The sequence below is a fragment of the Elephas maximus genome, chromosome 13, assembly GCF_024166365.1.
Source record: "Elephas maximus indicus isolate mEleMax1 chromosome 13, mEleMax1 primary haplotype, whole genome shotgun sequence".
NCBI lineage: Eukaryota > Metazoa > Chordata > Mammalia > Proboscidea > Elephantidae > Elephas > Elephas maximus.
In genome coordinates this window covers 71,384,495-71,402,371 of record NC_064831.1, presented here as the reverse complement: position 1 = coordinate 71,402,371, position 17,877 = coordinate 71,384,495, and the positions used below count along the sequence as shown (strand labels likewise).

Here is a 17,877-nt window from a genome sequence, read left to right as displayed (position 1 = left end):
CTGAATATATGCACGCTGGGTAGGTGAAAAGGGTAGAAAATAGTTGAAATAAAATGTTGTGTTCTGCCCCTTTCTCTGAACGTCTCCCCAGATGGTGTAACCTCCTTGTCAATACCCTTGCTAATGGTTGCACATTTTTCTATCATACAGATGTCCTAGTAATGATCCAGCCAATGCTCAATGGCTGGGCACTGAGGTAGTGAGAGTGGGTCATCCTGGAGTCATCCTGCCTGAGCTTCCATCCCAGATCCTCTGCGTACTAAGTGATGTCACTTTGGGTAAGGCAACCTCTTGGAGCCTCACTTTTTCCTGTAAGGTGTACATAGAAATTTGATGTAACAATTCAGTGAAATAATGCATGAAAAGAATTCAGCACAGGGTCTGACACATAATAAGAACTCCATAAATGCTACATGTTACATCACAAGATATTATCATTTCTAAATGCTTTGCGATCAGAGACTGTTGTTAGGTGCCATGGAGTTGATTTCAACTCATCGCAACCCCATATGACACAGTAGAACTACCCTATAGGGTTTTCTAGCCTGTAATCTTTACAGAAGCTGATCGTCAGGTCTTTCTCCCACGTTGCTGCTGGGTGGGTTCGATCCACTAACCTTTCGGTTAGCAGCCAAGAGCTTAACCATTGCGCCACCAGGGGTTCTTGATTAGATACTAGGGCTGGCAAAGTCAAATGCCTACAAGGGGTCTTGTGTGAATGGAAACCTGGTAGATGATAATAGGGAATAGTGGGGCCTATAGAGAACTGGGGAGTTTCTGCCCCACTTAAAATGATTTAAGTTCAAGTATGTAAAATTCTGTACACCCAAGCAAAGCAAAAATGTGGGCCAAATTTGACTGGTGGGCTTCTGGATTTCAACTCTTGTTTACATACCATGCTTTGATGAATGCTGTTATATATCCTTGGCATAAAAAGTGAGTTAATGGCTAAACTCTAAGCTTTCCAAGAAGGCAAAGATATTTCAAGTCAGAGTTCAGCATTTTCCTTACCTTCCAGACTCCACTGATGCCTCTCCTTTCCAAACTTGATGTTCTCCACAGCCTGGGCCACTGCTTCTTTGAGTTGCTGTTCAGAGACCTAAAAAACATCACATCACCTCCGCAAACTAAGACTGGAAACTCCTAGTACTACGGCCCTGTGTCAGGCTCTAAGTACTGTGCTTAGAGCCAAGCTTGGCCCCTGAATTCTAGTTTTTTCCTTTCCAACACATTCAACAAATTGCTGACAAAATCTACTCCCAAACTACCCTAGGCATCCATGGTTCCCCAGCATCTTCAAGATAAGCCCAAAGGCTATCTACAAAGGGGTACCCAAGGTGAACCCCCTCAACTCCTCAACCTTCTCCCTAGTAAAAAAAAAAAAAAACCCGCAAAATTCTAGGCAAACTTAACCACTTCATGGTTTATCTCTGAGGGCTATTCCATTCTTGGCAAAACTATCATCGCGTCATCATCATCAACAGCAATGTCATAGCCATCACCATTACACTGTCTGTGTTGTGACTCACAGGTCATAAATCGCTTTAGAGTAGTAGCTAAGAGTATGAACTTTAGAGTCAAACAGACTCGTGTTCACGTTCCAGTTTCTCCACTTGTCAGTTGTGTACCCTTAGACAAGTTACTTAACCTTCTAAGCCTCAATTTCTTCTTCTGTAAAATACTACTAATAATGGAACCTACTTCACAATGAGGATTGAAGGCTTAAAAAAAAAATCATGTAATGTGCTGAGCACAAATCCTGGCACATGGTAAACTCTCAATAGATGAGAGTTAGCATGAATAGAAGTCCTGTAAGATAAAAAACTTTCCCCATATGAGAGTTGAAGAACCAGAGGCTCTCAGAGGTTGGATGAATTGTCCAAGGTCGCCAAGGATGAGTAGCAGAGCCAGACATGTGCCAGACAGTCTGATGCCAAGCCCTAGGCTCTCTCCTCTCTGCTCTGCACTGCTTGTGTTCATTGGGTCTCCCCTGCCTGAGTGCCTTTGCCAACTCTTTTCTGCTGCACCAAACCCTACCTGTCCTTTACGACCTAGCTCCTTTGTTCCATGGCCCTCACCTCCTATGGCCTCTCTTGTGTATATCCCATTTCCCCAATCAAAATGCAAACTCCTCAAGGTCAGGGACTAAGGCATATGCCCCAGCTCCTGACTCCTACTCCATACTTTTTCACCATACTAGTTAAGAGCCAGCCCTGGTGGCACAGTGGTTGAGCACTTACCTGCTAACCAAAAGGTCAACAGTTTGAACCCACCAGCTGCTCAACAGGAGAAAAATGTGACAATGTGCTTCTGTAAAAATTACAGCCTTGGAAACCCTATGGGACGGCTCTACTCTGTCCTATAGGTCGCTACAAGTCAAAATCAACTTGATGGCAATGGGTCAGTCAAGAGCAGCAAAAGGTTTTCAACTAATTGAGACTCCTTTTGTTTCTTCTATTACACAGGGATTTAGGCTAATCATTTGTTTACCTTAAGGAGGACGCCTACTCTTCTCTAGTGTGTTTATCTTTAATGCTGGATAATTGAATGGGACTGGGTTTAATTCCATTACACAAGGTATACGTTGATCTTCCCCACTATTCCATTCTCTGTCCTCTTCTCTGGGAATCTGGGAGTCAGTCAAGAGCACAGGATTTGGAATTGGACACACATGGGTCTGAATCCTAGCTTTTCTACTTTGTCCTATAGGGTCACTATGAGTCAGAATTGACCTGATGGCAAGAGTTTTTTTTTTTTAGCTCTTCCATTGGTAAGTTCCTTCTAAGTCTCAGTTTTCTCATCTGTGGAAGAAGTAATTGTACTGACTTCACAGGGTTGTACGACCACTGAATGTGACTGTATATGTCACGTCTTTGGCAAACATGCCTGGCACATACCGAGGATTAAATAAATGGAATATCTCCTATACTCATGGCTTCAACTCCCAAGTCTACTTCCAACCTGAATTTCTTTTACCAGCCATTATCATCCCTAAATTTAACTGCCTCCTGGACATCTCCACTTGAAGATCCCAGAGGTACCTCAGTTTCATTGTATCCCACACTGAGACCCTTCTCTTCTCTCCCAAGCCTGTTCTTACTATTCTATTCTCTATTCTGGTGGTGGTGTTACCATTACTCAGTCTTACAGTCTACATATACGCCAATCAACCCAGGCTCCTCCCTCTCTGTTACCCAGAGCTAATCAGCTAACAGATACTCTTTGCGTTGTCTTGTGTTGCCCCTTCCTCTCTATCCTCTTCTCCCATCTGCTGTTTAGTTCAGATCATCATCATCTCTTTCCTTCCTCTTCCCAACTTCTCTCACAACCTCCAGGTTACAACCACTCCATTCTGTCTTCCACAATGTGGTCAGAGTGAAAAAAAAATATCTGAACATGTCGCATCTGTGGCTACAGGTCTCCCCTAGCTCTTCACTGCCCACACAATAAAATACAAACTATTTAGCACCCTGTTTACAACTCTTCACCATGTAACCCCAATGCCTCTGCAACCTTGGTTCTTAATCACTTTTGCCAAGTACCCTACATCCCAGTCACACAGAACTGACCACTCTCCTTCCATCAGTCCCCTTCATGACTTCATAACTTTGAACTTCATGTTCCCACTGCCTGGAACCTTCCTCAAATTCTTTGCCTGGAGAAAACTTGCTTTATAAACCCTCCATTCTGTGTCCGCCTCTGGCTTTCCATTGCACTTATCACTTGGCTTTGCAACTATTACGTCAGTCTCTTAGAGACCATGAACTTCTAGAGGGCAGGGCTGTGTCTTATGAACTCTCTTATCTCTGTATCCTCAGTGTCAAGCTCCAGACCTTCACTTAGCCGGTATTTGTAAAAGATGTTTGGATGAATGATGCTCTTGTATCTGCTAGCAGGGACCCCAGGCCTCTATTTTCCTGTTCTACAGCTGTAACCAGCTACAAAAGCTTCCCTAAGCAAATGGTAATTGCCTCTAATGTCTAGGAGTTTGTCAATGAACCTCTGCTTCAAAACTTGCAACAGGTACTTGGAAATTCAGGCCTAAACCTAGCCATTCATTCATTCCTCATTCCAATTTTAGTACTGAAAGAGTCACCATGGGAAGGAAAGGATGATCCAGCGGGGTGTTACCTGTGGGTCTGGATGTCGGCTAACAATGATGGGGATGGGGCCAGGACTGCAGTGACTCAGAATCTCATAGACTTCGTTGAGCGTCATGCAGTGCACAGGGGAATCATTGATCTCCACAATCTCATCACCACACCTGCAAACACATCGTTAGGAAGCCATCAGCAAGCTAATCAATGTGGCATTTCAATTGTCACTTCCACGGGAACCCATTCCTGGCTGGGCTGTTTGATGAGATCTAAAAATTACATCAGTCCATAGGTCTCGCTAGGCACCTGACTGAAGCTCAGAACAGAGCAGACCAAAGGAAGGCATTCTTCACTGCATGACCCACAAAGTGGAGATATTTCAGAACCAGAAGTGGGTCAACATTAAGCAAAGTTGTTTTTAGCCTTCCTCCTCCCTTCCGCATTTAACTACGTCTGACTAAGACTGAGGGGTGTTGAACAGGGAGAGAAACTGAAATCAAGAAATAGTATTCAGCTGAATGATTGTCACAAAACCTTTAACCGATCACTTCCTACCTTTCTTTGGGCCTCAGTGTTCCCATATATAGAGCAATTGGGAGGAAGGATTGGATAGGACATGTTAAAAGGTAAAGAAGGAATAACTGGGCAGGAAAGAGTTGAGGTTCTCACAGGAAGAAATAAGGAGAGAAGGCTATGGATTTCATTCTAGTTGCAAAGTAGGGAAGAAGGCATTAGCAAACTGAAGAGAAAAAAAATGAAGTAGAAAAGCAAGATTCAATTGACACATGGAAGGCTTGCAAAATCCTTGTTTCATAGATAGGAAAACTGAGGTACAAAGGGTGAAATGACCTCCCTGATATTGCCTAACTCAGGAGTTGGCAAACATTTTCTATAATGGGCCAAACAGTAAACATTTAGGCTCTGGGGGTGATACAGTCTGTACCACAACTACTCAACTCTACCATTGTAGCATGAAAACAGCCACAAACACTATGTAAACAAATAGCAAGGCTATGTTCCAATAAAGCTTTATTTACAAGCACAAGTGGTGAGCCAGAAAGTCATATGTGCCAACCCCTGACCTAACTGGTTATTGACACGACCAGGATTAGAACTCAGGTCTCTTGATCTTTATTTCCCTGTTCCTTTCACTGCTACCTTCTTCTTCTACATTTCTGCTGAGTCAAGTCTTTCTTCACTGTTGCTAAGAAAGTACACATCTTCATGGATGTAACTGATGACCACTGTCCTATAGCACCAAATTCCAAAGAGTGTAGAAACTTCCAAAATAATTCCTACCCAGTTGTAGGCCTAGGAGGAAGCATTCCCTGCCCGAGGGCCTTTAAAACTAACATGATCACTCGGACCCTGCAATTATGTTCAGAATAATAGCACAGTGGCTCAGTAAATTAGCTGTCACCCTCCTGCAGATGACAGCAACAAACCCATCTCTAATTCAAAAGTTCCATAAAGACACCATCCTAAGCAGGGTTTGCCCTTGCGTGTATTGCAATTATAGGAAAACCTTAGACACATGGCAACACTCTCCAGATTTAGCAGAACTCAAACCCAATGAGAGAAGATATTATCTGTACTAAATGTGAATGTAGACATATAAAGTATAATAAGTTAAACTGGGATGAAATGTTGTTATAAATCCAGATCCCTGTGAAATATTTTCAATCGAACAGAAAATTCAGATTTGTACTCATAGGGTCACTATGAGTTGGAATCGACTCGACGGCAGTGGGTTTGGTACTCCCCTTAGAAGTTACTTGTAAAGAAATGTATCTGGAGTGCCTGAAAATATGTTGTTTATCCCGCTGTGAAACTAGGCTTATACTGCTAATTTACTTAATCAGCTTATTTTCCCATATAGAATACACAGGTGTCATGGATTGAATTATGCCCCCCCCCCAAAAATAAAAAAATTTGTGTTTTTTACTGGGTAAAAATATGTGTATCAACTTGGTTAGGCCATGATTTCCAGGACTGTACAGTTGTCCTCCATTTTGTGACTGTAATTTTATGTTGAGAGGATTAACGTGGGATTGTAATACCACCCTTACTCAGGACACCTCCCTGATCCAATGTAACGGAAGTTTCCCTGGGGTGTGGCCCGCACCACCTTTTATCTCTTAAGAAATAAAAGGATAGGGAAACAAGCAGAGATTTGGGGACCTCATACCACCAAAAAGCAGTGCTAGGAGCACAGCATGCCCTTTGGACATGAGGTTCTTGCGCTGAGATGCTCCCAGACCGAGGGAAGACTGACGCATCACAAGGACCTTCCTCCAGAGCCGACAGAGAGAGAAAACCTTCCCTGGAGCTGATGCTCTGAATTTGGACTTGTAGCCTACTTGACTGTGAGAGAATAAACTTCTCTTTGTTAAAGCCATCCGCTTGTGGTATTTCTGTTATAGCAGCACTAGATGACTAAGACAACAGGTAAACCTTACTGAAGCTCCTGTTTATGTCACTATAAATTCTAGATTAGCTAAATCTGAATTAAAATGTGTTTACCTCTTGTTTTCTGTTTTGAACTTGTATTTCCTGAGACAGGGTTTCTTAAACTGTAATGTGTGTACGAACCGCTTTGCTGGAATGCAGGCGCCTCCTTAGAATGCAGATTCCGAATCAGCATGTCTGGGGCAGGGCCTGAGAGTCCGCCTTTCTGACAAGCTCCCAGGTGGTGCTGATGCTGCTGTTCTAGGGACCACACTTTGAGAACAGGGCTCTGAGCCCTGTCTGTATCACTCATCTGAACAGCTCATCTTCAAAGCAAGTTCCTGACATTCTAAGGTGATCCTTCCCTCCGCCATAAATCGGGGTTTTTCCAAAAACAGAAACAAAGACCTACCGGAGCCGTCCATCCAGATGCGCCACAGACCCAGGAGACAGCGTGTGAACAAAGATGCCCGAGATGCACTGGAAGTAGGGGACACTGCACAGGCCGATCCCCAGGCCAACGCCAGCCTCTGGAAGGCACAATAGGGTGGGGGGGACTTGTGACTGAACTCTCCAGGCACCAACTAGTCTACCAGGTGCCTCAGTACCATCATGGATCAGTCACCAAGAAAACCAAACCAAACTCATTGCCACCAAGTAGATTCCGTATCATAGCGACCCTATACGACAGAGTAGAAATGCCCCATAGAGTTTCCAAGTGGCGCGTAGTGGATTTGAACTGCCAGCCTTTTGGTTAGCAGCTGTAGCTCTTAACCACTATACTACCAGGGTTTCCCGATCAGTCAACCGTCCACTAATTATTACGGCACATATTCCATCAGTATTTATGGACCGTCTACTGTGAGCAGGTCCCTGAGTGGTGCAAACGGTTAACATGTTCAGCTGCTAACCAAGGATTAGAAGTTTGAGTCCACCCAGAGGTACCTCAGAAGCAAGGCCTGGTGATCTGCTTTGGAAAAATCAGCCACTGAAAACCCTCTGGAGCGCAGTTCTGCTCTGATACACATGGGGTCACCATGAGTCAGAATCGACTCATGGCAACTGTTTTTTTTTTTTAATTGTGTGCAGGGAGGGCCCTGCCTGAGGTTCAGGGAGGGCCCTGCCTGAGGTTCAGCCAGCGACAGTGACAGACAAGGTCTCTGCTCTCAGGAATCCTAAGTAAGTCAGGTGGGGAAAGGAAGGAAGGAAGAGAAGGAAGGAGAGAGGGAGGGTGCAAAAGACAAAAGGAAGGAAGGAAAGAAGTAAGAAAAAAGGAAAGGAGGAGGAAGGGAGGGAGAGGAAGGTATCAGAAAGCAGTAAGTATTACGGGGAATATTCTAGACAATTACGGGATTGCCTCAGAGGAGGCAAATTTAACCTGAAATATGAATGGTGAGAAGGAGTCAGGGATGTGGAGATGGGGGCAGGACATTCCCAGAACAGGAAACAGATAATGCAAAGTCCTGAGAGCAAGGATAAGCGGAGGTGATGCACAGGACCAGTCAGGAGGCCAGTGAGGCCAGAACATGGCCGGTCACAGGGACAACGGTGTGAGCTGATGCAGGAGAGGGAGGCAGGGGCCTGATTAAATAGGGCTTGGTAAACAAGGCAGTCTCAGTCAAAGGATGTTATTCTCTACTGAGACGGGATGCCATGGAGGAGTTTTGAACAAGGAAGTGACATGATCTAATTTTTATTTTTAAATATGTGACCCAACTGCTCTGGGGAGAAAAAACTAAAAGAGTGGACTCAAGGAGACAGTTAAGAGGCTATTGTTGAGCAAGACAGTGGTGGCCTGGACTTCACTATGGAAGAAGATGGAGAGAGATGGGCATACATGGAACATATCTCGGAGTACTTGGTGGATTTGAACTGCTGACCTTTTGGTTAGTAGCCGTAGCACTTACCTACTACACTACCGGGGTTTCCATATCTTGTAGCTAGACTTACTGATGGATTAAATGTGGGAAAATCAAATAACTCAGGGATTTTTTGGCTTGAGTGACTGGATGAGTGATGATACAGTTTATCCAAGTAGGAAAGCTGGTGGGGGAGCAGGGTTAGGGGATGGGGGACCAAGGGCTTGGGTTTTCCAGAGTTACACTTGAGATGCCCATGAAGTAACCAAATGGACCTGTGGAGTAGGCAGTTGGACAGAGGAATCTGGAACCCAGGGAAGAGGGCAGGGCAGAAGTTAAAGTTTGCAAGTAGCAGCATGTATGCAGTGTTAGGGCCATGGGGCTGATGGGGTATCCCAGAGTCTTTGAAGTGCAGGGCCTGGGGCTGGCCAACATTGGAAGTTCTGAAAACTGAGAAGCATCCAGCAAGAGAGCTAGACGGAGTTTTCAGACAGAAGAGAAAGGCCTTTATTTATTTTGTTTGTTTGTTTTTCTGGCAATTCATGATTCACAAAGCACTTTCACATACAGTTTTACCTTCCAGTGCTGGTCTTCCCAGCAGTTCCATGAGGGAAGCTATGAGAAGTTGTAAGCAGCCCTATCGTGTGGCTGAAGAATTCTAGCTGTGACAGAGCCCAACAACAAAGATCAGAACCCTTCACAGAACCCAGGTTTCCTGACTCTGGAGCAAAAGTTCTTAACCCTAGTGGGTCTCAGAATTGCCTGGGGATACTCTTTCAAATGTAGATCCCTGAGCCTCATCCCTAAAACTGTTGAATCCAGTCTCTGGAAGTAGAGTCTAAGAAGCTGTTGTTCATAAAACAAACAAAAAACCTTCTGTAATATGTTGCTGGAATCCCTGGGTGGTGCAAACTGTTAACCCACTTGGCCACTGACCAAAAGGTTAGAAGTTCAAGCTCACCCAGAGGTGCCTCAGAAGAAAGGCCTGGCAATCTACATCCAGAAAATCAGGCATTGAAAACCCTATGGAGCACAGTTCTACTCTGACACACATTGGGTTGCCATGAGTTGAAATCAACTCAACAGCAACGGGTTGAGGTGTTCCTGATGCCAGTAATCAGTGGAAATCCCACTCAAGGCCAGTGCTGTGTCCACCCCCCAGCCCCACCCCACGGAGCCCAGCAGGGAGAAGACGAAAGCTGTGTCCTCCCTGTATTGCATGCCTTAACTCACTTTGCGCACTGAATATACCTGTTGACCCAAGGCAGCACAGACCTGTATGCACCAAGCATGTATGCCAAGCACCATGCCAGGCTCTGAGGCACATAGAGACATATGAGGCCATGTAGTCTCAGGGAATGTGCCATATACCAGGGAACTAAGACGTACATGCATAAGACAAAGCCCTGCCCAAAAGCAAACTCATTCCCATCAAGTCAATTCCAACCCAGAGCAGCCCTGTAGGACAGGGTAGAACTGCCCCACTGGGTTTCCAAGGCTGTGAATCTTTATGGAAGCAGACTACCACATTTTTCTCCCTTGGAGTGGCTGGTGGGTTCGAATCGCCAACCTTTTGGTTAGTACCTGAGCACTTAACAACTGTACCACCAAACCAAACCCAGTGCCATCGAGTCGATTCTGACTCATAGCGACCCTATAGGACAGAGTAGAGCTGCCCCATAGAGTTTCCAAGGAGCGCCTGGTGGATTCAAAACTGCTGACCCTTTGGTTAGCAGCTGTAGCACTTACTCACTACACCACCAGGGTTTCAGCACCACCAGGGCTCCTCAAAGCCCTATACAAGGAATGAATTACACAGCCTCTTGATCCCACTTCTGAAATATATCTCACACCCATCCTCTTCTCTCCGTCTTCATTCCGACCCTCCTCTGGGACCTGAACTGCTACAACTGGTTTCAAGCTTCTGCTTTGTTACATGCCAAGCACAGCCCATTTTCCATAGAGAAAACGAGGACACATTTTTTAAAGTATATGCTGGAATAGGTGTCCCGACTTCCTTGTTGTTGTTGTTAGGTGCTGTCGAGTCGGTTCCGACTCCTAGCGACCCTGTGCACAACAGAACAAAACACTGCCCGGTCCCGCGCCATCCTTACAATCGTTGTTATGCTTGAGCTCATTGTTGCAGCCACTGTGTCAATCCACCTCGTCGAGGGTCTTCCTCTTTTCCGTTGACTCTGTACTTTACCAAGCATGATGTCCTTCTCCAGGGACTGATTCCTCTTGACAATGTGTCCAAAGTATGTAAGACGCAGTCTCACCATCCTCTCTCCTAAGGAGGATTCTGTTTGTACTTCTTCCAAGACAGATTTATTCGTTCTTCTGGCGGTCCACGGTATAGTCAATATTCTTCGCCAACACCACAATTCAAAGGCATCAGTTCTTCTTTGGTCTTCCTTATTCATTGTCCAGCTTTCACGTGCATATCATGCGACTGAAAATACCATGGCTTGGGTCAGGCGCACCTCAGTCTTCAAGGTGACACCTTTGTTCTTCAACACTTTAAAGCAGTCCTTTCCAGCAGATTTACCCAATGCAATGCGTCTTTTGATTTCTTGACTGCTGCTTCCATGTCTGTTGATTGTGGATCCAAGTAAAATGAAATCCTTGACAACATCAATCTTTTCTCCATTTATCGTGATGATGCTCATTGGTCCAGTTGCGAGGATTTTTGTTTTCTTTATGTTGAGTTGCAATCCATACTGAAGGCTGTGGTCTTTGATCTTCATTAGTAAGTGCTTCAAGTCCTCTTCACTTTCAGCAAGCAAGGTTGTGTCATCTGCATAACACAGATTGTTAATGAGTCTTCCTCCAATCCTGATGCCCTGTTCTTCTTCATATACTGCAGCTTCTCGGATTATTTGCTCAGCATACAGATTGAATAGGTATGGTGAAAGAATACAACCCTGGCGCACACCTTTCCTGACTTTAAACCAATCAGTATCCTCTTGTTCTGTCCGAACAACTGCCTCTTGATCTATGTAAAGGTTCTTCATGAGCACAATTAAATGTTCTGGAATTCCCTTTCTCCACAATGTTATCCATAATTTGTTATGATCCACACGGTCGAATGCCGTTGCATAGTCAATGAAACACAGGTAAACATCCTTCTGGTATTCTCTGCTTTCAGCCAGGATCCATCTGACATCAGCAATGATATCCCTGGTTCCACATCCTCTTCTGAAACCAGCCTGAATTTCTGGTAGTTCCCTGTTGATACACTGCTGCAGCCGATTTTGAATGATCTTCAGCAAAACTTTGCTTGCGTGTGATATTAATGATATTGTTCTATAATTTTCACATTCAGTTGGGTCATCTTTCTTGGGAATAGGCATAAATATGGATCTGTTCCAGTCAGTTGGCCAGGAAGCTGTCTTCCATATTTCTTGGCATAGATGAGTGAGCATCTCCAGCGCTGGATACGTTTGTTGAAACATCTCAATTGATATTCCATCAATTCCTGGAGCATTGTTTTTTGCCAATGCCTTCAGAGCAGCTTGGACTTCTTCCTTCAGTACCATCGGTTCCTGATCATATGCTACCTCTTGAAATGGTTGAACATCGACTACTTCTTTTTGGTATAATGACGCTGTGTATTCCTTCCATCTTCTTTTGATGCTTCCTGCATCATTTACTATTTTCCCCATAGAATCCTTCACTACTGCAACTCTAAGCTTGAATTTTTTCTTCAGTTCTTTCAGCTTGAAAAACACCAAGCGTGTTCTTCCCTTTTGGTTTTCCATTTCCAGCTCTTTGCACGTGTCATTATAACACTTCACTTTATCTTCTCGAGCCACCCTTTGAAATCTTCTGTTTAGTTCTTTTACTTCATCAACTCTTCCTTTTGCTTTAGCTGCTCGATGTTCAAGAGCAAGTTTCAGAGTCTCCTCTGACATCCATCTTGGTCTTTTCTTTCTTTCCCGTCTTTTCAGTGACCTCTTGCTTTCCTCATGGATGATGTCCTTGATGTCATTCCACAACTCGCCTGGTCTTTGGTCACTAGTGTTCAATGGCTCGAATCTATTCTTCAGATGTCTCTAAATTCAGGTGGGATATACTCAAGGTCATATTTTGGCTCTCATGGTCTTGCTCTGGTTTTCTTCAGTTTCAGCTTGAACTTGCACATGAGCAATTGATGGTCTGTTCCACAGTCGGCCCCTGGCCTTGTTCTGACTGGTGATATTGAGCTTTTCCATCGTCTCTTTCCACAGATGTAGTCAATTTGTTTTCTGTGTGTTCCATCTGGTGAGGTCCATGTGTATAGTTGCTGTTTATGTTGGTGAAAGAAATTATTTTCAATGAAGAAGTCTTTGGTCTTGCAAAATTTGATCATTCGATCTCCAGCATTGTTTCTATCACCAAGACCATATTTTCCAACTACTGATCCTTCTTCTTTGTTTCCAACTTTCACATTAAAATCACCAGTAATTATCAACGCATCTTGATTGGATGTTCGATCAATTTCAGACTGCATCAGCTGATAAAAGTCTTCTATTTCTTCATCTTTGGCCCTAGAGGTTGGTGCATAAATTTGAATAATAGTCATATTAACTGGTCTTCTTTGTAGGCATATGGATATTATCCTATCACTGACAGCATTGTACTTCAGGATAGATCTTGAAATGTTCTTTTTGATGATGAATGCAACACGATTGCTCTTCGCGTTGTCATTCCCAGCATAGTAGACTATATCATTGTCCAATTCAAAATGGCCAGTACCAGTCCATTTCAGCTCACTAATGCCTAGGATATCAATGTTTATGCATTCCATTTCATTTTTGATGATTTCTAATTTTCCTAGATTCCTACTTTGTACATTCCAGGTTCCAATTATTAATGGATGTTTGCAGCTGTTTCTTCTCATTTTGAGTCATGCCACATCAGCAAATGAAGGTCCGGAAAGCTTTACTCCATCCACATCATTAAGGTCAACTCTACTTTGAGGAGGCAGCTCTTCCCCAGTCACCTTTTGAGTGCCTTCCAACCTCATCTTCCAGCACTATATCAGACAACGTTCCGCTGCTATTCATAAGGTTTTCACTGGCTAATACTTTTCAGAAGTAGACTTCTGGGTCCTTTTTCCTATCCTGTCTTAGTCTGGAAGCTCAGCTGAAACCTGTCCTCCATGGGTGACCCTGCTGGTATCTGAATACCAGTGGTATAGTTTCCAGCATCACAACAACACGCAAGCCCCCCCAGTATGACAAACTGACAGACACGTGGCAGCCCCCTCCCTTAGAAATCCTTAAAGGGCCTCCAAGTGCAATTAGAAGGAAGTCTAACTGCAAAGTCCCAAGGGGCGTCAGCTGGCCAAACACACCAACGGCACCTCTCACCCTGCTGTCCTTGCTGTCGCAGTACTGGCCTTCCCTCTGCTCCTCACATACCCCAAGCACATATCTGCCACAGGACTTTATACACGCTCCACCCCTAGCTGCCTTCTCTTCATCTTTCAGGTCACTCAGCTCAGGCACACTTGGGAAGAGAGGGTCCCCCTAGCCCTCTGGATTAGCAGTCCACCTGAGGGTGGCAAAGGAAATGGATGTTGATCCCAGCAAATCACAGCTAGAAAGGACCTTCCTTATCCTTCCCCAGATAAGAAAACAAGAGGCCCAGAGAGGGGAAGGGACCTGCCCACGATCGCTTAGCATATTAGTTGCAGAGCTACAATGCCTGGCCCTTTGTATGTATTTGTGTGTGTGTGTATATGTGTGTGGGTGTGGGTGTGTGTAGTTTTGTATATGATTTATATTTTGCTTCATTTTGTTTTGTGTTAACCACTGCACCAGAACGCAGTGACTGTGTTTGGATGGGTGGGCCTGGGCTTGTATAAAGAAGCAAAGGAAGGGAACTTGAAGCCAAGCCTAGCTAACCAATAGCCAAAAATGTGCTAATAGACAATGCCTGCTCTGCCCCTAAGAAGTCCGATGGTGCAGTGGTTAAGCACTCAGCTGCCAACCAAAAGGATGGTGGATCAAACCCACCAGCTGCTCCACGGGAGAAAGATGTGGCAGTCTGCATCCATAAAGATTACAGCCTTGGAAACCCTACGGGGCAGTTCTACTCTGTCCCATAGGGTTGCTATGAGTCAGAATCAACTCAACAGCAACCGGTTCACAGGCCCTGGCCCTGAACTGATGCCAAATGATGAAAGCCTCAGAGACTCAGCAGAGGGAGACCCAGGCCAAGAGTGGAGGAGGACGGACAGAGCCCTATCAGGAGAGAAGGCCATCACTCCCACCTTTCTTCAGAGACACTTCCACCATGATTCTGTAATTGGGCTTGGCAGTGTTGGCAGGAGCCACAGGGCTTTCTGCGGTGAAGGGGCTGCTGTCCTTGTTGGCACAGGTGCTGGAGCTCAGGGAGCGGCACAGCGGCGGAGACAGGTGGCTGGGCAGGGAGTGGGGGGCCGTGAGGCGGGTGCGCACTGTGAGCGTGAGGAGGCCCTTCTTGGCTTGCTGAAAGGAAAAGAGACAGTGCTGAAAACTTCAGCAGCAACTCAGGGGAGGCAATGAGGCCTGGCCTCCATCACAAATATTTCTTAAAAAAATATTTCTTAAAGAAATGCAGCCGTGTGTGCGTGTGCTTAAACACACATACAACAAAAATATATATACATGTATACTATATATATGGATTAAAAAAAACACACATATTTATACTAGATAGATAAATGGAGTCTTGAACTAACTTAAAAAAACTTAAAGAAAAACAATAAATACATCAGTATGAATACATAAAGTGTTTTAAAACAGTTTCGAAAATTGTGAATACTTTAAACATCTCCTACAACTATCTTGATCATTAGTTTCTCAGTAAGTTCTTTTTTAAACATTGTGCTTGATCAGCATCAGCTAGGTGTCTCATGTAAAGGATTCCACATTCTGAGTTTGTAGGCTTGAATCAAGGAGGGCCATGCTGGGAGCTTGGTCCATTTGCCTGAAGGCCCCAGAGTTTGGTCATATGTTGATAAGAAACAGTCACCTTGGCTTTCTGCCTCAGCTGCCACCATGGCACCTGTGAAAAAGCTTGTGGTAAAAGGGGGCAAAAAAAAATGAAGCAGGTTTTGAAGTTCACCCTTGACTGCACCCACCCTGTAGAAGATGGAATCATGGATGCTGCCAATTTTGAGCAGTTTCTTCTAGAAAGAATCAAAGTTAATGGGAAAGTTGGTAATCTTGGTGGAGGGGTTGTAACCATTGAATGAAGCAAGAGCAAGATTACTGTAACCTCCGAGGTGCCTTTTTCCAAAAGATATTTGAAGTATCCCACAAAAAAATATTTGAAGAAGAATAATCTATGTGATTGGTTGTGCGTGGTCGCTAACAGCAAAGAAAGTTACTAATTACAATACTTCTAGATTAACCAGGATGAAGAAGAGGAAGAAGATGAGGATTAAAACTCACTTACCTGGAATATTTTGTATTAGTCCTTGAATAAAACTTGGGAATGAAAAGGGTGGCTATCCTTGTATCTCTGCGTGTGGATTGGACAGAAAACTGGAAATCATAGGGACAGGGCTTCACTTGGGCTCCACTCACTCATTTGTAATACAGTTTTTTTCCCCCTTGAAAACTTCAGTTCTCAGTGTAATGATACCGGAATAGAAATATGCAGCGACTTAAGGGAACAGACGGTGATTTGACATTGACCGGGTAGGTAGGGTGTGGAGAGGTGAGCTTCAGTTAGTCACTATTTTATTTTAAAATATGACAGTCAGTCTTATCTGGCGCACTTTCTCAAAGAGAAAGCGTCAGGAATACAAACATGGGGACTCCTAATTCATTCAAAGCAAAGCAAGTGACTTCTTTCTGGGGTTCTCGTCTTGTGGGGAAATGTCTGTGACAATAAAGACACAGCTTTCTGGGGCATTTGTATCATTTCTGTTTTTTGATTACAAATTACTCTTGATAAAACCGTTCATGTATTCCTCATTTTTTTCCTATAGAAATACAATGTGATTCTTTAGAACTGCTCCTGAGGAGCCCTGGTGGCACAGAAGTTAAGCGCTTGGGTGCTAACCCAAAGGTCAGCAGTTTGAACCCACCAGCTGCTCCTTGGGAGAACGGTGTGGCGACCTCGGAAGCTATGGGGCAGTTCTACCCTGTCCTATAGGGTTGCTCTGAGTCAGAATCGACTTGATGGCAGTGGGTTTGGGTTTGGTTTTAGAATTGCTATCCTCCTGCCGTTGAGAAAAGGTTTTAGAGGGAGATTGTAGCAGTCCCAGGTTTTCAATGAAATAAATCTCTGTACAAAAATGTATTTGTAGAAAAAAAAAAAAAAGAAAAGAAATAGCCACCTTGAATTTCTGCAGAGCATCCTGGTGTGTTAGCCCAGCCATTGATTCACCATTGAGTTCCAGAATTTCATCACCTGTTGAGAGAAGGAGAAGTTGCAGCTCAGAAGAGTGTTGCCCAATCAAGGGGCAGTGTCCTTACCTTGAACTCTAGTCTCCCAAACCTGCCCAGCTTTTTTATGTAATGCACAAAACTCTCTGAAGAACATTTTCTCATTCAGTGCTCACTCCCTGGGAGGCAGGCAGGATAGCGACGATGGGCCTTCCGTGGCATCTCTTATCTTTCAGGTTGAGATCCAGTAGTCTTAGCCAGGCAGCCAGACCTGCCTCCTCTGGTCCCTGCCCAGGCCTCTGCTTCACCTCCTTGCCTCCTGCCTCCCGGCCTGCTTACCCTTTGCTCTGCTGGATCAGTTTCTGATCCAACACTATCTGCATTTTCCACAACGGCCGACACAGTTAAATAGTTGTTCAGAGACATCTTCTGTACTAAAGGGTACTTTTCCTACCTTCTTCGCCAGCCTCTTCCTAATCTTTTGGCCCCTACTGCCTTCATCTCCTTTGTCTTCTCATGGCACTCTGTACCTTCACTGACACAGCACTTGTCACCCTGGATGGTGACCAAGGACCTTGAAAGTCTCTCCCTCACCAGGCTGGCAGCTCCCTGGGAACAAGGGCTTTTGTCCTGTTAATTGACATATCTCCAGGGCCAATTCTGTGTGGGGCCTACAAAGTGCTTAATAAATGTGGGCTGATATAGTGTTTCCAGAATGTAACTTAGGCCCCATTTTACAGAAGAAGAAATTGAGCCCAGAGAGGCCCAAGGCCACATGCTAAGAAAGAAATTAGGACTTGGGATCTTTGACTCCAAGCCCTTGCTTCATAAAGTTATATCCCTGTGATGACAATGTTTTCTGTCCCTATCCACAAATCTAGTGGATAATAATTGGAAAATTTCTCTCTCTTATTCAATTTATTCAATACACAATTAGAGAACAATTTCTCTGTGTTCGACACTGTGCTAGATACTCCAGATGCAAACACTGTTTTCACACTGACTTCTGGGTTTGATTGCTGTTGGAGAGATGTGCTGTTACCTAATTATGGTTCCCTTGTACATAACTGGAAACCCTGGTGGCATAGTGGCTAAGTGCTACAGCTG

General features: G+C 44.4%; 1 protein-coding gene and 1 pseudogene across 3 annotated transcripts in view; one reads left to right on the top strand and one right to left on the bottom strand.

Moving 5' to 3' along the window:
• Positions 1-17,877, bottom strand: part of IL16 (interleukin 16) — a 134,873-nt gene that overhangs the window by 23,750 nt on the left and 93,246 nt on the right. For all 3 annotated transcript variants that reach the window (XM_049905270.1, XM_049905271.1, XM_049905272.1), the window contains 5 exons: positions 16,722-16,795; positions 14,664-14,880; positions 6,958-7,075; positions 4,132-4,264; positions 1,012-1,099 (listed from right to left, as the gene is read on the bottom strand). In XM_049905270.1, the coding sequence (XP_049761227.1) occupies positions 1,012-1,099; positions 4,132-4,264; positions 6,958-7,075; positions 14,664-14,880; positions 16,722-16,795 (630 nt within the window). The remainder of the gene's footprint in view (positions 1-1,011; positions 1,100-4,131; positions 4,265-6,957; positions 7,076-14,663; positions 14,881-16,721; positions 16,796-17,877) is intronic.
• LOC126087697 (60S ribosomal protein L22-like) lies at positions 15,433-15,874 on the top strand (annotated as a pseudogene).